A 21,654-nucleotide genomic window follows, 5' to 3' on the forward strand; every position below is an offset into this window, starting at 1 on the left:
CCCAGCACCCCAACCCCCCTCCTGCACCCAACCCCCCTCCCAGAGCCCACCCCCAGCACTCCAACCCCCTCCTGCACCCTAACCCCCTCCCAGATCACACCCCAGCCCCCCCACCCCCCTCCTGCACCCTAACCCCCTCCCAGAGCCCACCCCCCGAACTCCAACCCCCCACGGGCACCCAACCCCCTCCCAGAGCCCCCCCAGCTCTCCAACCCCCCTCCTGCACCCTAACCCCCTGTCCCAGCCTGGAGCCTGAACCCAGCACACAAACTCCATCCCAGAGCCTTAGGCAGGGGTGGGGGCGGGACTTGGACCCAACCATTTCCAAAGTGGCCCGTAATTTGGGCGGACCTGCTGTAGGGGGCGCTGCCGGGGGCAGCAGGGGCTGGGCTTGGCTGTGATGACCGTAAAGGGAAGTTCTTTACTGTGTCTGCTGGAGCCGGACTGAGCCTGTGGTCCCCCCGGGGATTGTAGCGCCTGGCCTGTGCTGCCTCATTTCACCACTAGAGGCCACTCTCAGACTAATTTGGCTTCCTGACGACCCCGCCCCCTAGAATTGTAATTTCCCCACAAAATCAATTTAAAATTTCCAAAGACTTTGGTCTCCAGTTAGTTTTATTAAGCGGAACAATATAAAGGGGAAGCGAATCTGGCCGGGAGCCCAGGGCCCCTGGGAGGGGAGAGCGGCTGCCGAGAGGGCCTAACACAGGAGGCCGGGGTGTTACTGAGTGCGGCGTGGCCATTGCACTAAGTGGAGAATCAGGAGAAAAATTTCAGCAGGAGGAGCCCAGTGAGGGCGGGAAGGAGGAGCCCGGCGGGTCCCAGGGCTGTGCCGGCTGCGCTGGTGGCTGGTGCGCATCTGTGCTTGGGTAGATCTCCACTGATCCCCAGGAAGGTCCCAGAACCCACATGTACCTGGGCACAGACGGACTCGGTAACACAGCCCTTCATGATGATCTTAGTGGTACTTCCACCTGTATGGGGGGAAGGATGAAGGAGGCGATCGGGGTGAGGGGTGCAGCTCCATTCCTTTAACTGGACTAAGAAATAACACCCTCCCCTTCCTCAACTCTGCCCCTGTGACCCCCACCTAGGCCCCCCACAGCCTCCATCTCCCCATCTCCTCTGCTGTCCCCAGCACGTCTGGCCCTGGATGGCCTCCCCCTTCTCCTTTAATGTGACACGGTCTCACTGTGCCCATGAACAAGTCATTTGCGGTCTCGACTTAGATCCCGCCAACAACACCTGGATTGACTCACACCCGTTTTATCCCCACAGCTCATCTAACAAAGCAGCAGCTCCCTGTTGGTGGCAGTAGTGGGATCTCTAAGAAGTGGGGCTTCATAGTGAGTTACGGCACCATGATGGGACTTTGCAAAACTAGGCTCAGTTCCGAGCCCTGCCACAGCCTCCCGGTGTGACCTCGGGCAAGTCACGGCACTGCTCAGTGCCTCTGTTTCCCCATCTGTTAAATGGGGAGAATGATCCCCACTCAGCCTACAGAGATTGCAGGCTCTTTGGGCCACAGACTATATCTCCCTATGAGTTTTTAGCGCCCAGCACAGCCTGGGTCCCTTTTCTTCCCTGGGGGTCTGCGCAGTCCTAGCATGACAGGGGCTCCCAATACTAAGCCAGACCCTACCACGAAGAGCTTAGACTGAACTATAGACACACAATGGACAGAGGAGAACCAGAGGCACAGGGAGGGGAAGACACTGGCCCAAGGTCACACCGGGGGCCAGCGCTGGGAACAGAACCCAGGTGTCCGGATCTGCAGCCGACACCTTTCCCTAACGGCCCCCACCCAGCGTCTCGCTTCTCCCCTACAGGGGGAAAAACAGCAGAGGAAAAATAACCTCCAAATAAATGAACGGCAGTTACCAGATTTTAGGGGCCCGGCGACGTCCAAACACTGGGTCTCGGATCCAGTACAATGTACGGTTTGCTCATTGCAATGATCAGCGTTCAACGCGTAGCAGCTGCGGCAGCGCCGGCCGTTGGGTTTGGTGTCAGCCGAGGGCACTGGGACGAAGCGGAGCAAACGCAGTCAGCTCGGGGGACGAGCCCCAGGAGGCGTCGGGGCAGGGAGAGCAGCTGGGGGCTGCACAGCTCAGCCCTGGGTGCCCCCTGCAGGGGGAGCTGTAGCTCCGGGGGCAGCAGGGGCGGGGGAGGGGTTTGCAGCAGGGAGCCCTGGACCCTGCCCTGGGTGGGGCCAGCCGGGTTCACACCTGGTGAGCTCCACCCACTAACCTCCACCCACCCTGGGTTTCAGTGTCATTCCATGGGGCGCCCCCTGCAGGGAGGGAGGACCATGCTGAGGAAGGTAACGCGGGGCAGGTTCCGGGCAGCAGGAGGTGCAAGGGACGGCAGAGAAGAGGTGGAGATGTACCTTTAACAGGGTCCGGTGTGCAGTTGTCTGTCTGGCAGCAGGCAATGCTCATCCTTCTGGCCTTTGCTGTCCCAAAATTCATAGAGATGGCTCCAGCTTTACATTGGCTGGATGACAAACAGCTCTTGAGAACGGTCTGGGTCTTCACGCCCGCTGCACAGGAGGAGAAGTCTGAGATTTATTCCCCTCCCACTCCCACCCCATCACTGCCCTTTTCACAACGACGGCCCCATGCCATTAGCCTTCCTCTACCCATCGGGAAACTGAGGCACAGAGTGACTCACCCCACGTCCCGCAGGGCTAGACAAAGCTATTTCAGGAACAAAATCCAGCATTTAGATCCTACAGCTCCCTACTCAGCTGATGCCTAATTCTGGGGGCCCCGAATCTCCTGCCCATAAAGTCCTTTTGCTGCCAAAGTTTCTACCAGTAGGTATGTGCAGGGCCACCCAGATCCCACCACCATGCATCCCGCTCACCCCTGAGGCACGGCGGGATTCACAAACTCGGTGTTCCCCTGACGGTATCACCTGCGGGGCCTGATCCAGGGGACGCCCTCAGAGCACAACCAATGGATAGGGCCCTGCACAAAGCTCAGCCCGGGCAGGAGATGGCGGGGCAGAAGACCCCAGCCAAATTCGGCTCCCACTTGGCTCCCCCATGGCCCAGCTGAGCACCCAGCCGCTGAGGTCTCCTGGCAGCCCCTCCTCCACCGCCGTCATAGGCAAGGAAGGGCCGATCCGGTCCAGACGCTGGACTCCCGGTGAGGGGTCCCCAGCTGTGGATCCCAAGCAGAGCTGGGCACCTCGGTGCCGCCGGAACTCAGGGGCCGAACTTAGGGTGAGGGGGCGGGGCTTAGGCCACACCCCTCTCCTCAGCATTTCCTATTGGCTAGCTTTTGTGGATCCCATCCTCGGACACCTCCCTCACCCCATGCACCATACGGGGGGGTCCAGGCCCCGACCCACTGGCTGGCGAGTCGCCTGGGGGTTCGGCATCGCAGTGCTGAGCCGAAGGCCCCGTTGGGGAGCTAACCCACAGGGTCTGGCATAGAACCCAGGCGTCCTGGCTCGTTAACCGCTGCTCAGACCCATCCACCCCACTCCCTTCCCAGAGCTGGGACTAGGAGAGGACCCAGGCGTCCTGGATCCCCACCGTCTTCACTGACCCATGTTGAGTAGGGTCCCTCTCACCTACCCACTGTGTCTTCTGTCAGAGTGATGCCACAAGAGTCTTCCATGTTTTGGCAGGTATCTGAGTCACCCACGCAGCTGGTTCCTGTTCCACTGCAAACCTCACACTGCAGACAGGCCCCTGGAGACGGAGAGAGAACATGACTCCAGTGCAGCTGCGCCCCCCTGACACCGGCTGGGCCCGGCCCCACTGACTCCAGTGCAGCTGCGCCCCCCTGACACCGGCTGGGCCCGGCCCCACTGACTCCAGTGCAGCTGCGCCCCCCTGACACCGGCTGGGCCCGGCCCCACTGACTCCAGTGCAGCTGCGCCCCCCTGACACCGGCTGGGCCCGGCCCCACTGACTCCAGTGCAGCTGCGCCCCCCTGACACCGGCTGGGCCCGGCCCCACTGACTCCAGTGCAGCTGCGCCCCCCTGACACCGGCTGGGCCCGGCCCCACTGACTGCAGTGCAGCTGCGCCCCCCTGACACCGGCTGGGCCCGGCCCCACTGACTGCAGTGCAGCTGCGCCCCCCTGACACCGGCTGGGCCCGGCCCCACGGACTCCAGTGCAGCTGCGCCCCCCTGACACCGGCTGGGCCCGGCCCCACGGACTCCAGTGCAGCTGCACCCCCCTGACACCGGCTGGGCCCTGCCCCACTGACTCCAGTGCAGCTGCGCCCCCCTGACACCGGCTGGGCCCTGCCCCACTGACTCCAGTGCAGCTGCGCCCCCCTGACACCGGCTGGGCCCTGCCCCACTGACTCCAGTGCAGCTGCGCCCCCCTGACACCGGCTGGGGATCCCATTCACCGGCTCTTCATGTTGCCCTGAGCTCCTGCTGCTGAAATTCAGCTCCGCTGCCTGTCACACCACAGACAATCCCCGTTCGAAATGCCCTTGGCCTCTGGCCAGCTCTGAAATGCGCCCAGTCACTTTTCCAGAATTGCTTCACTCGCTGTCACGGTGACTTTGTGACTTCCAGCCCTCTCCTCCTCGGACGTTGTCACTCAGACACTCCCAGCTCAGCCCCCGTTATCCTGTGGCTGCTTTTCAGTTACGTTCGTTAACAGTTTCACCCGGCGGGCGGCTCTGAGCTGTTGGGACATTGGAGAAGTTAGGAAATCAGCCTCTGTAGGAACAGGCCCCACTCACCCGTAGCCAGGAGAGCAGCGAGGATGCAGACGGCAGGAGAAGCCTCCATGGCGATGGGGAAGCAGTAGGTCGGCGCTGGGGTCTGTGATGCAGCCAAATGTCCAGTCGGGGGATTTGTCACAGAGGGGCTGAAATGAGATCAGAAGGGAACTTGCACATGCATGAGCCTGTTGACAGCGTGGGTGGAACCACAAAGCCGTTTGCCACAGTTCTGGGGTAGCCGCACCTCCGACCCCTTTGTCGCTGGAATGTTCGTGGCACCCACACAGAGATGTGACAGAGAAATATCAAATACTCCTGCTGGAAAGTTACAGTGTAAAATGGCTTACTTTATGAGAATCCAGCAAAATGACACACAAGAACCAAAACCAGAGAGAGGCGAAGCAGGCTGCTCTGTATGGCAGAGAGAGACTAAGCCGGTGGCTCTCTAAACAGAGGGTGACAAAGCAGGCTGCTCCCTTTGTCAGGAAGAGACAGCTCACCCGCCTTGATTCTAGTCCTTGCTCCAGGAGGGGACTGGGACCTAGTGGTTAGAGAAGTGAGGCCGGAGCCAGGACTCCTGGGTTCTCTCACTGGCTCTGCGAGGGGAGTGGGGTCTCATGGCTGGACCAGGGAGAGCTGAGGCCAGGACTCCTGGGTTCTAGTCCTGCTCTGGGAGGGGAGAGGGGTCTAGCAGTTAGAGCACCAAGAGACCAGAGGGATGTGACTTACCAAAACTCCTTAGGGCCTTCAGGCTGAGTAACGTTTGCCAGGCGTGGAGCAGACGGATAGTTCAGTGAAGCAGAAAAGATTTGCCAATGTCTGTCTCTCTCCTCCTCTTATGGAGGGGCTCTGGCACATGCGCAGATGTCATACGGAAACTTTGAAATCCTCCCATTCTCCGATTGCTTCGTTCCATAAGTTCCCAGTCCCCTCGCCAGCCCTGCCCCCACCCACCAGTGACACAATTTAGACACAGGAGCATGTTGAGAAATTCGCCAGCCTTCCTGCTGAGAAACAAAAAACCACAGGGATGCGTGAAACCACCTCTCCTTTAAATCTGGGGTGGGGGCCACATGGGCAAGCAGGTCACACAATGGATGACGTGGCAGGACTCCTGGGTCCTCCTCCTGGTTTACTAAGGGCATGTGGACTCTGGGGTCTCTTTCCCGCCCCTGGGAGAAGAGGGGCGACGTGGTTAGAGGAGGAGGGGGTGGGCCGGACTCCTGGGTTCTGCAGAGTGGAGATTAGGGTGTAGCACTTAGAGCAGGGTGGGGTTGCGACTGGAAGTCAGGATTCCTGGGTTCCATAGAAAGTTGAGTGGCGTCCAGTCATTAAAACTGGTTGTCAGGACTCCTGGGTTCTATTCCAGGCTCTGGGAGGGGAGTCGGGTCTAGTGGGTTAGAGCTGGGGGAGCTGGGAGCCCGGATGCCTGGGTTCTATCCACAGTTCTGGGAGGGGAGTCGGGTCTAGTGGGTTAGAGCTGGGGGAGCTGGGAGCCCGGATGCCTGGGTTCTATCCACAGTTCTGGGAGGGGAGTCGGGTCTAGTGAGTTAGAGCTGGGGGAGCTGGGAGCCCGGATGCCTGGGTTCTATCCACAGTTCTGGGAGGGGAGTTGGGTCTAGTGGGTTAGAGCAGGGGGGAGGGCTGGGAGCCAGGACTCCTGGGTTCTATCCACAGTTCTGGGAGGGGAGTCGGGTCTAGTGGGTTAGAGCAGGGGGAAGGGCTGGGAGCCAGGACTCCTGGGTTCTATCCACAGTTCTGGGAGGGGAGTCGGATCTAGTGGGTTAGAGCAGGGGGGAGGGCTGGGAGCCAGGACTCCTGGGTTCTATCCACAGTTCTGGGAGGGGAGTGGGTGTTAGTAGCTTACAGTGGGGCGGCAGGGAACCAGGATGCCTGGGTTCTATCCCTAGCTGTGGGGGTGGGGCCTAGTGAGTTAGGGCAGCGGGGGCTAGGGACTGAGCGCTGTCGCTATGCCAACCTACCCCCCAGTGTAGCGGCAGCTAGGTTGATGGAAGCTACCATTGCTTGGGGAGCCGGAGGTCCTACAGCCACAGAACACCCTCCCCCCACCCCCACCCCACAACCTTTGGTTACGCTCTGCTGTAGCTGTCCTGCTACAGCGCCCATCTCATAAACCCTGCGGCTCAGAGCCGAGCCGTGTGGGCGGACGGGATTGCCTGGTTGCACACCCAGGGGCAAGGAGGGAAGGGGGAGCAGCAGCGGTGGGTAGGACCCAGGGAGGAAGCAGGGAGAGAGAGCTTCTTGGGCACAGAGCCCACCAGAAAGGCAGGCGCGGGGATTTCTGACCACAGGAACGGGCTGCTGCTGTTCTCCAAGACGCAGGACGCTGAGGGGGTGCGCCGCGCGGTCTTTGCACTGCAGGGAGACCTGCCTTGCATCATCGCGTTCTCCTCCTAAAGGAAACAGCCTTGCAGTGTCCCCACACGGCGGCTAAACCACACGGGGCCGCAGAGGGGGAAATAACAGCCCTGAAACAAAATACATACAGGCCTAGGGCTAGATTCCCGGCTACTGCAAGTCCCGGCCACACAGATTTAGGCACCACCGGCATTCACAAACATTCCGCTGCTTCTGGCTTCTGCCAAGCCCTCTGGGAAGCTAGCGTCATTCAGCCTCGACATTTGTACCGTGAAGGGTCACACCTCAAGTTTATGCCCCAGAACAGCCTGAGCCAGCGGAAGACAGACAGAGGAGCCCCGATCTTGCCTGCCGAGCTCAATCCAGGAGGTGCTCAGAACTGGCTCCACGCACCACAGAGGAGGAGCTGGTGGCAGTGGTGGCATCCCTTGGATCCACTAGTCCAGTGGCCAGGCTCCTTCCCTGGGTTCATTCACCCCTGTGCCGGATGGGCAGGGCCGGCTGCAGGCACCACCGCAGCGAGCGGGTGCTTGGGGCGGCCAACAGAAAGGGGCGGCATGTAGGGCTCTTCGGCGGCAAGTCCCTCAGCCCCTCTTGGAGGGAAGGACCCGCCGCCCAAGTGCCACCGATCACGGCTTTTTTTTTTTTTCTTTTCTGCTGCTTGGGGAGGCAAGAACCCTGGAGCCGGCCCCGCGGAGGTGGAAAAGGGATTTGAACTTGCGTCACCCGCTTCTGAGCTGAGAGCTGGAACCGCAGGGATGTACAACCTCCTAGTGTGTGGGGGGGTCCCGCAATCTCTCCTCTTCAAGCTGTTCCGCTGTATGTCCCCCACACGGCCAAACACCGATGTGAGTCATAGAAAAGTCAGCCCAAATTGCTTCAGCCGTCACGGGGCTCCCCGTTCTGCACAATGCCAGTCGCTTGTTAGCTGTGAGAGCGGCCGTCCTGCTGAGCCGCGCATCAATATTCGGTGGCAATCGACTTTTCCATTTTTGCAGGATTAATATTTCAGTCACCGGCGCAACCACGCCGCCTTGTCACCAGGTTACCTCCAAGTGTCAGGAATAGATCCAGGGCAAAAACCTTGGTTAATGCCGGGTTTTGGTTGCCCGTTGATAGCTTTTGTCCTTCCAGCGTATCGAGTCCAGCAAAATCCAACCTTCTGGAAACCAGGAAATACCGCGTTACGGTAAACGCCCAGGCAGCCATCGCTCTGTCCCCATGGCGATGGGACTCCAGCGGCATTCACTGGAGCGGCGCTGAATGGTGGCGAGATGTGTTGGAAGAGCTCCAAGACCTCCATCCGTTTGACAAAGAGGGTATTGAAGGGTGACTTGACCCCAGTTTATAAACACTGGGGAACAAATATTGGATCACGGGGTCTTCAGCCAAGCTAGAGAAGATCTGACACGAGCTAACGGCTGGGAGTTGCAGCCGGACAAATTCAGCCTGGAACGAAGGCGTCGTTTTTTAATGGTGAGAGTAATTAACCACTGGGACAATTTACCAGGGAGCGGATGGATTCTCCATCACCGACCATTTGTAAATCCAGATGGGATGTTGTTCTCAGAGGTCGAGGAATTAATTTGGGGGGGAGGGAGCTGGTGTGACGCAGGGGGGTCAGATGAGATGATTCCAATGGTCCCTCTGGGCTTGGACTCTATGGGCTGCAATTGTGATATGGGGAGATCTGGGCTGAGTCCCCCCTATGCCACGAGGGTCCCATCTGTCTCATGTTGTCCCAGACTCCTATGAGTCTATGATTCTCTCCCAGCTCCTCACAGTCCCTGGGGGGAACCCCCTTCAGAGCGACAGCCCTTCTCGGGGGTCCGCTCGCTCTCGGGGGTTAAGCCGTGGGCCCCTCTGCCTACTGTACCTCTGAGCCTCAGCACACCTGTCTCTCCCCGTGGGCCCCCTCAGGGAGTCCACTCACTCTGGACCCCCGGGGCCTCCACGCCCAGAGGGAATAATGAAACCCTGATCCATAGGCACCGACTTCTTCTGGCGCTGGTGGGTGCTCGACCCCTCTCTGCCCCCGGCCTCACCCCAACTCCACCCCTGCCTCGCCCATTGTCCTCCCACTGGCCAGAACCGACTGGCTGCCAAACTGGGGTGGGAATCTTAGTTACCAGGTCACCAGTTGTTAGGGTTCCCCATCTCCAGGCGATTGTCTGGGGGTCCCTGCTGCCAGGCGAGGTCACCCCGGTCCTCGGCAACAACAAACCCTCTCCCACCACCTTGTGAAACATGCAGCACACAGGGAAACTGAGGCGCGCGCACGCTAGTCATGTAAAACGCTACAGAACTCCCCAACGTTGTCACACGCGTCAATACGCGATTGGGTGGATCACGTCCGCAGCAGGGCCCAGGGGAGCTGGCAGGTAGGTGGGTTCCCGAATCCGTATGCAGAGGGGCCGGAGAAGGGCACGGAGCAGCTGTGACGTTTTCCACACGTCGGGGCAGAAGCTGAGTGTCGGGAGGCAGGGGCCGTGCGGGGAGCCCCTGGCCATTGCCGTGAAAAGGCAGCGGGCGAGAAGGTGTCCCCAGGGCGTTGTGCAGCGTCACTGGGAGAGGGCAGAGTGGTGCTGCGGGGGCCTTTGCCATAACCTGCTATTTCCGGTATTACGGACGTTTGTGTTTTGCTGAACTGGAGGCTCTGCCAGGGCAGGTCCTATCACCAGGCAGCCTTAACCCAGCGTTAACCAAGCCTCCCCCCCCCCCCCCGACCCTTCCCTGCTTACGGTTTATTCTTGGAGCTATTCCTGGTACCTGGAGATTCCCCGATATGCTTAGCCGAGCGACTGGGTGATGAGAAGGGTGAATTTTACAAGAGCACAATCAGCTGAGACCTCTGGTAAGGGAAACCCAGCTTCCTGGGGCCACGTCGCTCACTCGTCCCAGAGCGACTCGATTCAGACTCACCCGGTCCGGCGGGGCGGCTGGCAAATAGGATGAGGCAGGAGTAGACCCAGCTGAGAGACTTGGTCTGACTTTTCCCGGACCCTGGTGCCCTCTTGTCTCGGGGCGCTGCCCCACAGCAGCGCCTCCCCCCCCGACTCGGGGTGTCCCCTCCCAGGGGAACCCCCAACCCTCTTTTCCCACCTTGCCTCTGTGGCTACTGGCAGTCGTCACCTAGCCCCCGCTCCCTGGGGCAGACGCACTCTGTAATGGCCACTCATCACTGGCAAGGGGGTCAGACCAGCTGCCTCTGCCTAATCCCTGGTAACTCCTCTGCGGCTCCAGTACCTCCTTAGCCTTTACCAAGGCCTCAGCCTGGGGAGTTTCCAGGCTGGAGCTCCCCAGCTCCCTGGCCCTTCCCCAGTCCTGCTCTGCCCACGGTACCCTGCTCCCAGGCAGCCAGGCCCTTTCCACTCCAAGGCTGGAGTCAGACTGACCCCACAGCCCTTATATCAGGGCCAGCTGGGGCCTGATTGGGTGTGGCCCCCGCTGTGGCTGCCTCCCCGCGCCGCCTACCTCGGCTGCCTTTAACCTTTTCTCCTGCTGCAACCCTCCTCAAAGAGCAGTTATCAGTGGTTCGCTCTCAGACTTGGAGGGCGTATCGAATGGGGTCCCGGGGCCAGCCCTGGGTCTGGTGTTATTCAATATTTTCATGAATGTCTTGGGTAAGGGAGCGGAGAGTGTGCTTTGCAGATGACACCCAGCCGGGAGGGGTTGCAAGCACTCGGGAGGGAAGGAGACGCATTCAAAATGGCCTTGCCAAATTGGAGAATTGGTCTCGATTCAACAAGATGAAACTCAATCAAGACAAGTGGAAATTACGACACACAGGAAGGCAAACCATCAAATGCACAACTACCACCAAACGGGGAATAACTGGCTAGACAGTCGTACCAGCGAAAAGGATCTGGGGGCGATGGCGGATCACAAGCTGAACATGAGCCGACAGCGTGATGCAGTTCCAAAAAAGGCTGATCTCATTCTGGGGTGCAGTAGTGGGAGTGTCGCAGGTCAGACACGGGGTCATTGTCCTGCTCTGCTCGACAATGGGGCAGACCCAGCTGGAGAACCGGGGCCAGTTCTGGGCACGGCGCTTTAGGAGAGACGGGGACAAACTGGAGAGAGTCCAGACAAGGGCAACAGAAAAGCTCAAAGGTTTAGAAAACCCGACGTGTGAGGAAAGGTTAAAAAAACAGGCACGTTTAGTCTTGAGAGAAGAATGAGGGGCGACCTGAGAACTGTCCTCAAAGACACTCAGGGCTGCTATAAAGAGGCCGGGGACCAATTGTATTCGATTTGCTTCCCCTCTCCATTCACCCCCCCTCCATCCCTCTTTCTGCTGTTTCCAGGGACCGTGTGGGGACGATCAATGCCCCGAATGCTGCAGGGATGCCAGTGTTCACAGCCCACACGTGGTTCCTGCCAGCACAGGCCCCGATTCAGCCAGGCGCTGAAGCATGGTGCTTAATGTTAAGCACCCGTCTTAGCCCCAAATGCTCACGTGCTTACAGCTAAGCATGTGCTTGCGTGGTGGGTCAGGGCTTTCGAGACCAGGCTTCTGCTCCCAGCTGGGCCACCCAATCTCCCTCGCAGGTTTGGCCAACAGTTTCCAAAGTGGCCTGTAATTTGGGCGGACCTGCTGTAGGGGGCGCTGCCGGGGGCAATAGGGGCAGGACTTGGCTGTGACGACTGTAAAGGGAGGATCTTTACTGCAGCTGCTGGATCCAGCCAGACCCTGTGGTCCCGCTGGCAGGTGTAGCTCCTGGCCTGTGCTTCTCATTTCACCACTAGGGGTCACTGACCAATTGGCTTCTTGACAGCCCCACCCATGAGAATTGAAATCCCCCCCCCCCCCACAGATTTCTAAAGATTTTGGTCTCCAGTTTGTTTTATTAAGCGGAACAATATAAAGGGGAAGCGAATCCGGGCGGGAGCCCAGGGCCCCTGGGAGGGGACAGCGGCTGCCGACAGGGGCTAACACAGGAGGCCGGGGCGTTCCTGAGGGCGGCGTGGCCGCTGCACTGGGTGGGGAATCAGGAGAGACTCTTCAGCAGGAGGAGCCCAGCGAGGGCGGGGAGGAGGAGCCCGGCGGGTCCCAGAGCTGTGCCGGCTGCGCTGGTGGCTGGGGTGCATCTGGCCCTGGTTACCTCTGTATTGATCCCCGCAAAGTTCGCAGAACCCTCATTCACCTGGGCACAGACGTACTCAGAACCACAGCCCTTCATGATGGTCTTCGTGGCAGATCCAGCTGCATGCGGGGGAGGAAAGGAGGGGATCCGTGTGAGGGGTGCGGATCCATTCCTTGAACTGGACCAGGACACAACAACCTGCCCCTCTGAGCCCCGCCGAGGCCCCCACCCCTCCCCTTTGGCTCTGCTGCCCCCAACATGTCTCCCCCTTCTCCTTTACTGTGACACAGACTCACTGTGTGTCCTTGAATAAGTCACTTGCAGCCCTGAACACTGAGGATACCCAGATTGGATATGGCCTGTATTAGCCACACCGCTCAGGCTGCAAAGCAGCCGCTCCCTCTTGGTGGGAGAAGTGGGATCTTTTTGAAGGGTGGCTTCATAATGAGTTACGGCACCATGATGGGATCCTGCAAAATTGGAGTCAATTCCCAGCTCTGCCACAGCCTTCCCGTGGGACCTTGGGCAAGTCATGGCACCACTCTGTGCCTCAGTTTCCCAGTCTCTGAAACTGGGACAATGATCCTCACTATGCCTACAGAGATTGTGTAATGCCGACAGACGCCGGGGGTTGGCGGGCGGGATCGAACCTGGGACCTCTGGAGCTTAGTGCAGGAGCCAAAAGCCAACTGGCTGTTAGCTAAGGCCATAGAGCAAACTCTTTCTTGCCAAGTGGTCTTGGTGCCACTACAGGGGACAGGACACCACACGCAGCAGGTGGGTGGGTTACACTTGCAGGCTCTGTAAGTTGTAGTTGATGGACTATATCTCCCTATAAGTCTTTAGCGCCCAGCAGAGTATGGGTCCCGTATCTTCGCTGGGGGTCCGTGCAGTGCCCGGCATGGCGGGGTCTCCCAGTACTAAACCAGTCCCTGCCCTGAAGACCTTAGAGACTAAACTATTGACAGGCAATGGATGGAGGAGAACCAGAGGCCCAGGGAGGGGAAGACACTGACCCAAGGTCACACCGACGCCTTTATTTGGCGGACGACAGCATCTCGCTTCTGCCCCTGGGGGCGGGCGGAGGACGGGGGTGGGACGGGGACGGGACAGCAAAGGAGAAATAACCCCAGAACGAAGGAACGGAAGTTACCAGAGTTTAGGTGCCTGGAGATGTCCATGCACTGGTTCTCGGCTCCAGTGCACTGTACGGTCTGTTCACGGCACTGATCAGAGGACGAAGTGTGGCAGCCCGGGCAGCTCCAGCCGTTGGATTTGGTGTCAGCCGGGGGCACTGGGACGAAGCGGAGCAAACGCAGTCAGCTCGGGGGACGAGCCCCAGGAGGCGTTGGGGCAGGGTGGGGGCTGCACAGCTCAGCCCTGGGTGCCCCCTACAGGGGGAGCTGTAGCGCCGGGGGCAGCAGGGGCGGGGGAGGGGTTTGCAGCAGGGACCCCTGGACCCTGCCCTGGGTGGGGCCAGCCGGGTTCACACCTAGTGGCAGCCTAGAGCCCCGCCCACTAAACTCCACCCAGCCAGGGGCTCAGTGTTACTCCATGGGGCGCCCCCTGCAGGGCAGGATGACCAGGCTCAGGAAGTTGATGTGGGGCGGGTTCCAGGCAGCAGGAGGGGCAGGAGCCGGGCGATGTACCTTTAACAGGTGCCGGTGTGCAGGAGTCGGTCTGGCAGCAGGAGATGATCGTCCTTGTCATCATTCCCTTCCCAAAGTTCATCGAGACGAAGCCAGCGTTACATTGGCTGAGTGTCGCACAGCCCTTGACAATGGTCTGGGTCTTCTCTCCAGCTGCACAGGAGAAGACAGAGATTTTCCCCCGTCCATTCCCAGCCCACTGGCGCCCACTTCACAATGATGCCCATGTGCCATTAGCCCGCCTCTACCCAGGGGGAAACTGAGGCACAGGGAGGGGAAGTGACTCATTCGAAGTCCCGCAGGGCTAAAGAAAGCGATTTCAGCACCTAAAACCCAGCCCTTAGATCGTCCTGCTCCCCACCCAGCTGCCGCGAATCTCCTGCCAACGTTCCCACCAGTGGGTACGTGCTGGGCTGCTGAAATCCCAACACCGGGCGTCCAGCTCACCCCTGAGCCGTGGCGGGATTCACAGACTCCTTGTTTCCCTGCTGATCTCACCTGCAGGAGGTGCCCTCGGAGCACACCCACCGGATCAGGCTCTGCACAATGCACAGCTGGGGGAGGAGATGGCCGGGGGGGAGAAGGTTGATCCCCCCCACCCCCACATACCCAGGAGCCCAGTGGGTCAGATGCTCCCAGTGGCGATCAGGTTCCAGGGAATGTTTAACTATTTCATACTATGTGGGGCGGCTTCGAAAGGGGAGACGTACAGAGACCCGCCCGGAGGCCAGGCATGACCATAGGAGGGAGAGATCTGGGATGAAGTCCCCAATTCGGGCCAAGTGGGGATTTGAACTTGCCTACCCCAGGGCTCAGCTCGGCACCAAGCCATTGGGGTCTCCTGGCAGCCCCCCCCCACCACTGCTGGCATTGACAAGGAAGGGCCGACCCGGTTCAGAGGGGCTCCGGGCTGCGGACCCCAAGCAGAGCTGGGCGTCTCTGCGCGGGTGGGACTTCGTGGCCAAACTTTGGGGGAGGGACAAGGCTTCGGTCACTCCCCTTTCCTCGACACTTCCTATTGGCTGGCTAAGGTGGCTCCCGCTCAGTGGTCTCTGGTGCGTCCCCTCCTCAGACGCCTCCCTCTCCCCATGCACCGTATGGGGAGCCGGGCCCCGGCCCCCTGGCTGGCGAGTCGCCGCGGGGTTCGGCATCGCAGTGCTGAGCCGTGGGGAGCTAGCCACAGGGTCTGGCATAGAACCCAGGCATCCTGGCTCCGCAACCGCTGCTCAGACCCACCCACCCGACTCCCTTCCAGAGCTGGGACTAGGAGAGGACCCAGGCGTCCTGGCTCCCCAGGCTGTTCCCTGGCCCACGCTGGGTAGGGTCCATCTCACTTACCGAGTGTCAATTCTGTTTGAACGACGCCACAAGAGGTTTGCCCAGCAGCGCAGGTCTGTACGGACCCCGTGCAGCTGGTTCCTTCTCCTTCACAACGCATACACTGCAGACAGGCCCCTGGAGCCGGAGAGAGAACATCAGCCACCTGGATTTGTCCCTCCCTCGCCTTCCCCTGGGCTCGGCGGGGAAGCACCGGGTACGGCGCCCTGGGGTCCCTCATCCACCGCGCTGCCCCAGGTCGGGCCCTGGTCCCAGCTGGCTACAGACATTTCACGCTGCTCGGGGGCTGCGTCTCCCCGGGTTTGCGGCAGGTTTTAGTTCCCCAGGGGGTTTTCCCACCTCACAAACCCCAGAGAGATCCCCAGCGGGTGTGAGCTGGTGTCGCTCTCAGCAAGAGTCGACTGACACCTGCCATCGAGTCCAGTGCAGCTGCGACCCCCTGACACCGGCTGGGCCCTGCCCCACTGACTCCAGAGCAGCTGCGCCCCCCTGACACCGGCTGGGCCCTGCCCCACTGACTCCAGTGCAGCTGCGCCCCCCTGACACCGGCTGGGCCCTGCCCCACTGACTCCAGTGCAGCTGCGCCCCCCTGACACCGGCTGGGCCCGGCCCCACTGACTCCAGTGCAGCTGGGCCCCCCTGACACCAGCTGGGCCCTGCCCCACTGACACCGGCTGGGCCCTGCCCCACTGAATCCAGTGCAGCTGCACCCCCCTGACACTGGCTGGGCCCGGCCCCACTGACTCCAGTGCAGCTGCGCCCCCCTGACACTGGCTGGGCCCGGCCCCACTGACTCCAGTGCAGCTGGGCCCCCCTGACACCGGCTGGGCCCTGCCCCACTGGCTCCAGTGCAGCTGCGCCCCCCTGACACCGGCTGGGCCCTGCCCCACTGGCTCCAGTGCAGCTGCCCCCCCCTGAAACTGGCTGGGCCCGGCCCCACTGACTCCAGTGCAGCTGCACCCCCCTGACACCGGCTGGGCCCTGCCCCACTGACTCCAGTGCAGCTGCGCCCCCCTGACACCGGCTGGGCCCGGCCCCACTGACTCCAGTGCAGCTGGGCCCCCCTGACACCAGCTGGGCCCTGCCCCACTGACACCGGCTGGGCCCTGCCCCACTGAATCCAGTGCAGCTGCACCCCCCTGACACTGGCTGGGCCCTGCCCCACTGACTCCAGTGCAGCTGCACCCCCGTGACACCGGCTGGGCCCTGCCCCACTGACTCCAGTGCAGCTGCACCCCCCTGACACTGGCTGGGCCCGGCCCCACTGACTCCAGTGCAGCTGCGCCCCCCTGACACAGGCTGGGCCCGGCCCCACTGACTCCAGTGCAGCTGGGCCCCCCTGACACCAGCTGGGCCCTGCCCCACTGACACCGGCTGGGCCCTGCCCCACTGAATCCAGTGCAGCTGCACCCCCCTGACACTGGCTGGGCCCGGCCCCACTGACTCCAGTGCAGCTGCGCCCCCCTGACACCGGCTGGGCCCGGCCCCACTGACTCCAGTGCAGCTGCGCCCCCCTGACACTGGCTGGGCCCGGCCCCACTGACTCCAGTGCAGCTGCATCCCCCTGACACTGGCTGGGCCCTGCCCCATTGACTGCAGTGCAGCTGCGCCCCCCTGACACCGGCTGGGCCCTGCCCCACTGACTCCAGTGCAGCTGCGCCCCCCTGACACCGGCTGGGCCCGGCCCCACTGACTCCAGTGCAGCTGCACCCCCCTGACACTGGCTGGGCCCGGCCCCACTGACTCCAGTGCAGCTGTGCCCCCCTGACACTGGCTGGGCCCGGCCCCACTGACTCCAGTGCAGCTGGGCCCCCCTGACAACGGCTGGGCCCTGCCCCACTGACTCCAGTGCAGCTGCGCCCCCCTGACAACCAGCTGGGCCCTGCCCCACTGACACCGGCTGGGCCCTGCCCCACTGACTCCAGTGCAGCTGCACCCCCCTGACACTGGCTGGGCCCGGCCCCACTGACTCCAGTGCAGCTGCGCCCCCCTGACACTGGCTGGGCCCGGCCCCACTGACTCCAGTGCAGCTGGGCCCCCCTGACACCAGCTGGGCCCTGCCCCCCTGACACCGGCTGGGCCCGGCCCCACTGACTCCAGTGCAGCTGCGCCCCCCTGACCCGGGCTGGGCCCGGCCCCACTGACTCCAGTGCAGCTGCGCCCCCCTGACACCGGCTGGGCCCAGCCCCACTGACTCCAGTGCAGCTGCGCCCCCCTGACACCGGCTGGGCCCGGCCCCACTGACTCCAGTGCAGCTGGGCCCCCCTGACACCAGCTGGGCCTTGCCCCACTGACTCCAGTGCAGCTGGGCCCCCCTGACACCAGCTGGGCCTTGCCCCACTGACTCCAGTGCAGCTGCGCCCCCCTGACACCGGCTGGGGATCACATTCACCGGCCCTTCATGTTGCCCTGAGCTCCTGCTGCTGAAATTCAGCTCCGCTGCCTGTCACACCACGGACAATCCCCGTTCGAAATGCCCTTGGCCTCTGGCCAGCTCTGAAACCTGCCCAGTCACGACTCCGTTCTAGTGATTTAAACTGTAAATATTTCCTCCCATTTCCACAATTGCTTCACTCGCTGTCACGGTGACTTTGTGACTTCCAGCCGTCTCCTCCTCGGACCTTGTCACTCAGACCCCCCCAGCTCAGCCCCCGTTATCCTGCGGCTGCCTTTCGGTTTCGCTCATGAAGAGTTTCACCCGGCAGGTGGCTCTGAGCTGTTGGTACGTTGGAGAAGTGAGGAAATCAGCCCCTGTAGGAACAAGCCCCACTCACCCGTAGCCAGGAGAGCAGCGAGGGTGCAGACGGCAAGAAAAGACTTCATGGTGATGTGGCAGCAGTTGATCCACCCTGGGGTCTTTGGAGGATTTTTCGCAGAAGGGCTGAAATCAGATCAGAAGGGAACTTGCATACGCATGATTGGGCCGAAAGGATGGGGAGAGCCACAGAGCCATTTGCCACAGTTCTGGGGTAGCGACGGCTCTGGCATCTTCATGGCTGAGTTTGTTGTGGCACGTACAGGGAGAAGTCAGAGAGAAACCTCAAATGCTCCTGCTGGAAGGTCGCCACATACCATGACTTTGTCTCCGCGAATACAGCGAAAGTACACGCAAGAGCCAAAAACAAGAGAGAGACAAAACAGGCTGCTCCGTTTGACGGCGCGAGACAAAGCCGTCCACTCTAAAAACAGAGGGTGTCAAAGAAGGCTGCTCCCTACAGCAATGAGAGACAGCTCGCCCAACCTGCTTCTTTTCCTGACTCCAAGAGGGGACTGGAACCCAGTGGTTAGAGAAGCAGGGCCAGGAGCCAGGACTCCTGGGTTGTGTCCCTCACTCTGGGAAGGGAGTGCGACCTTGTGGTTGGAGCAGGAGGGCTAAGGCTGGGGCTAGGGCTGGGGTTCCTGGGTTCTATTCAGGGGTGAGCTGGAGCCGGTTCGCAGGAACCGGTTGTTAAATTTAGAAGCCCTTTTAAAACCGGTTGTTCTGGGACAATCGGTTCTAAAAGGGCTTTATTTAACAAAGGCTCGGGCAGCTGTCCAGCCCGCCCCCGGCACCAGCTCACGTCCCCCTCCTCCCCTCCCCCTCCTCCCCTAAACGCTCCGCCCCCCTTCTCCTCCCCCTACCCTGCTTCCCGCAAAACAGATGTTCGCGGGAAGCCTGAAACAAGCAGCAGGCAGGTCAGCTGGGGTGGGGGGCTGGGGAGGCGCTAGGAGGGCTCCAGAGAGGCAAAGGCACGGCCCCGTCCGGTCCCAGCCGAGCCCCCCAACCCCAGGGTCCCGGGGGGGCAGTCAGGATGCAGCAGGGGTTGAATGGGGCGGTGGGGGGCAGTCAGGGGAAGGGTTTCGAGGGGCAGTCAGGGGACGAGGAGGAGAGGTTGTTGGATGGGGTAGGGGTCCCGGGGGGCCATCAAGAATGAGAGGAGGGGTTGATGGGGTGTCAGGGGGCAGTCAGGGGACAGGAAAGGGGGATGGATGGGCCAGGGGTCCCAGGGGTGTGTGTGGAGAGTTGGATGGGGCAGGAGTCCAGGCAGGGGGACCAATGACACCCTCGTGGGGGTGAGGAGGAGGAGGGGACCTGTTGGTAATATTTTAGCCGACCTCATTCACCTGGTTTTCTATTCCTGCTCTGGGAGGGAAGTGGGGTCTACGGTGGCCGGTTAGAGCACCAACAGACCAGCAGGGCTGTGACTTTAACCAAAACTCCTTAGGGGCTTCAGGCCATGAGTTGGCGTTTGCCGGGGCTTGAGCAGACGGATAGTTTCAGGGAAGCAAGAAAAGATTTGTCAATCTCTGTCTCACCTCCTCGCCTCCTATTTATGGAAGGGCTCTGTGCTACGACATGACGCATATGTCCATAAACGCTTGTGTTTGGTTGAGTTCTGTAAGATTTCCTAGACCCCTCCCCAGCCCTGCCCCCATACCCACCGGTGACACAATTTGGACACCACGAGCATGTTGGCAAATTCGCCGACCCTACCTGCTGAGAAACAAAAACGCACACGGATGCGTGAAAACCCCGCTTCCTTCCCTTTACATCGTGGGTGATGATTGTGCATCTTTAGGAAGTGGGTCACAAACCCTGGATGGGGGGGCAGGACTAATGACTTAGAGCAGTGGGCCAGCTTACCTGTATTATATTTATTGCTTTGTTATCCTGCTTTATTATATTTAGTAGTAACACAAGGAACCTACAGGCTTTTATCCTGTAAGATTTGGCTTTCATAGAATCATAGAATCATAGAATCTCAGGGTTGGAAGGGACCTCAGGAGGTATCTAGTCCAACCCCCTGCTCAAAGCAGGACCAACCCCAACTAAATCATCCCAGCCAGGGCTTTGTCAAGCCTGACCTTAAAAACCTCCAAGGAAGGAGATTCCACCACCTCCTTTTTCTATGGGACCCCATTCCAGTGCTTTCACCACCCAACCTATTGAAGAATGTTTTTTCCTAATGTCCAACCTAAACCTCCCCCTCTGCAACTTGAGACCATTACTCCTTGTTCTGTCATCTTCTACCACTGAGAACAGTCTAGATCCAGAATATAGAATATAGTGTGAGGCCTGAGGCCTATAACCTTTGGTGTAGATCAGGCATTGGGGTCGGACAAAACCTTATCAGAAGTGCTGGCCTGTTCGCGAGTCCTTACATTTATTCACGTCCTAATTTAAGGTTTTCGTGCGCTTGGTAAATACTACCATTTAATGTTTTTAGTAATGGTACTCTCGCTACACAACGTTCTTTATAATCTATAACTAAACTAGTCTTGGGGGGGGTGTAACATGTAAAATAAAACAAGGTTTTTCAAAAATGTTTAAGAAGCTTCATTTTAAGAATTAAATTAAAATGTTGATCTTAATTCCGCCGGCCCTCGACAGGTCCCCTGCGCTGCTTTGGTCTGGGGGTTCTGTTCACCTAGGCCTTCAGTTGGCTGAGAGGGGGGGGGGGGGGGGGGGGGGGGGGGGGGGGGGCTGTCGGCCAAGGGACCCCGAGCTGTGGAAGGGTCTGGCAGCCAGTAAACCCCCCTAAACGGTAGCAGTGCGGGGCCGGCTTGCCTGGAGACCCCCCCCCACCAGAACGGGCAGTGGGCTGTGCCGGGGCCCGTCGGCCCGGGACCCCCAGACCGGCAGTGGGCTGAGCGGCTCAATCCCACCTGCCAGGCTCAGAGTGTTCCATTCCGCCAGGATCTCTGCTTTGCCAGCCGGGATCCTGGCTAGCTTAACCCGCTCAGCCCGCTGCCGGTCTGGGGTCCCGGCCCTGCTCCACCATACAGTGGGAAACTACCTTCTCCCCCCTGGTTTCTGGGCCCATTCTCTTCCTCTCTTCTGCACTGAGCCTGAGGTGGGAGTGGACCGAGCACAAAGGCTTGGGGTTGGAGGGTCTGGCCAGGAGCTAGAATGGGGGAGGGGCTCAGGGTTTTGGAGGCATGGATGGTTTGGGTGTTGGGGGCACGTAACCTGGGCAAGGCTGGGCTCCCATTTGGTGTGAGGGGTTGGCATGTGGGAATGTGAGTGGGGGTGCAGGAGCTCCCAGTTTAGGTTGCTCCGGCGGGGGGGGGGATGTGCAGGGATGCATGGGGTGTGGGTGGATGCTGGGGGTTCAAGAGTCAGAGCATAGGGTGCGGGGGGCATGTGAGGGGGGTGTCATGGGTAGGGGGGCTGGGTACGTGTTGGGTGCCAGAATCAGTGCTGGGGTCATGGGGGTGGGTTAAGGAGTCAACAGAGGGCTGGGTGGTACAGGGCTCAGGGCAGGGGCCTGCTGGGTGCAGGGCTCAGGGCAGAGGGCTGGGTGTACTGCCGTCCCCAGCAGAAACCACCCCTGCTCCTTGACCCGACTACCCCCCCTCCTGGGACCACCAACCACCCTAACTAAGCCTCCATGCTCCTTGGTCCCCTGACCGCCCCCCATAGGAGCCCTACCCCCCTACCTGTCCCCTGACTGCCCCAACCCTTATCCACAACCCCCGCCCCCAGACAGACCCCAGGACTTCCCACGCCCCATCCAGCTGCT

The 21,654-nt window shown here is 60.6% G+C and overlaps 2 protein-coding genes across 4 annotated transcripts in view; both read right to left on the reverse strand.

Annotated features, from left to right (window-relative positions):
* Positions 1 to 608: 608 nt before the first annotated feature.
* Positions 609 to 5,564, reverse strand: LOC123351764 (phospholipase A2 inhibitor and Ly6/PLAUR domain-containing protein-like). 2 transcript variants are annotated; one of them, XM_044991373.1, is made up of 6 exons: positions 5,428 to 5,564; positions 4,717 to 4,844; positions 3,587 to 3,703; positions 2,390 to 2,542; positions 1,882 to 2,022; positions 609 to 974 (listed from the first exon to the last, which is right to left on the reverse strand). In XM_044991373.1, the coding sequence occupies exons 2-6, from the start codon at positions 4,763 to 4,765 to the stop codon at positions 760 to 762; spliced, it is 675 nt and encodes a 224-aa protein (XP_044847308.1). In that variant the 5' UTR covers positions 4,766 to 4,844; positions 5,428 to 5,564; the 3' UTR covers positions 609 to 759. The 2 variants fall into 2 exon arrangements, with proteins under 2 accessions (XP_044847308.1, XP_044847309.1); XM_044991374.1 differs by lacking the exons at positions 4,717 to 4,844; positions 5,428 to 5,564 and adding an exon at positions 4,375 to 4,512.
* A 6,341-nt stretch (positions 5,565 to 11,905) lies between these two features.
* LOC123351763 (phospholipase A2 inhibitor gamma subunit B-like) overlaps positions 11,906 to 21,654 on the reverse strand; it is an 11,557-nt gene continuing 1,808 nt past the window's right edge. Inside the window, exons 1-5 of one of the 2 annotated variants that reach the window (XM_044991371.1) lie at positions 17,544 to 17,656; positions 15,152 to 15,268; positions 13,814 to 13,966; positions 13,318 to 13,458; positions 11,906 to 12,283 (exon numbers count right to left, since the gene is read on the reverse strand). In XM_044991371.1, coding sequence (XP_044847306.1) covers positions 12,069 to 12,283; positions 13,318 to 13,458; positions 13,814 to 13,966; positions 15,152 to 15,251 — 609 coding nt within the window. In that variant the 5' untranslated portion in view covers positions 15,252 to 15,268; positions 17,544 to 17,656 and the 3' untranslated portion in view covers positions 11,906 to 12,068. Of the gene's footprint in view, positions 12,284 to 13,317; positions 13,459 to 13,813; positions 13,967 to 15,151; positions 15,269 to 17,543; positions 17,657 to 21,654 lie in introns of those variants that run through there. The other variant, XM_044991370.1, reaches the window with a different exon arrangement.

The sequence above is a fragment of the Mauremys mutica genome, chromosome 17, assembly GCF_020497125.1.
Source record: "Mauremys mutica isolate MM-2020 ecotype Southern chromosome 17, ASM2049712v1, whole genome shotgun sequence".
Taxonomy (NCBI): Eukaryota; Metazoa; Chordata; order Testudines; family Geoemydidae; genus Mauremys; species Mauremys mutica.

Coding starts and splice junctions, on each gene's coding strand:
- LOC123351764 (XM_044991373.1), bottom strand. CDS start 4,765: ATGGAGGCTTCTCCTGCCGTCTGCATCCTCGCTGCTCTCCTGGCTACG. Junction 2,543..3,586: donor TCTGACAGAAGACACAGTGG/GTAGGTGAGAGG, acceptor CCTCCTGTGCAG/CGGGCGTGAAGACCCAGACC. Junction 975..1,881: donor CGCCGGGCCCCTAAAATCTG/GTAACTGCCGTT, acceptor CCCCCCATACAG/GTGGAAGTACCACTAAGATC.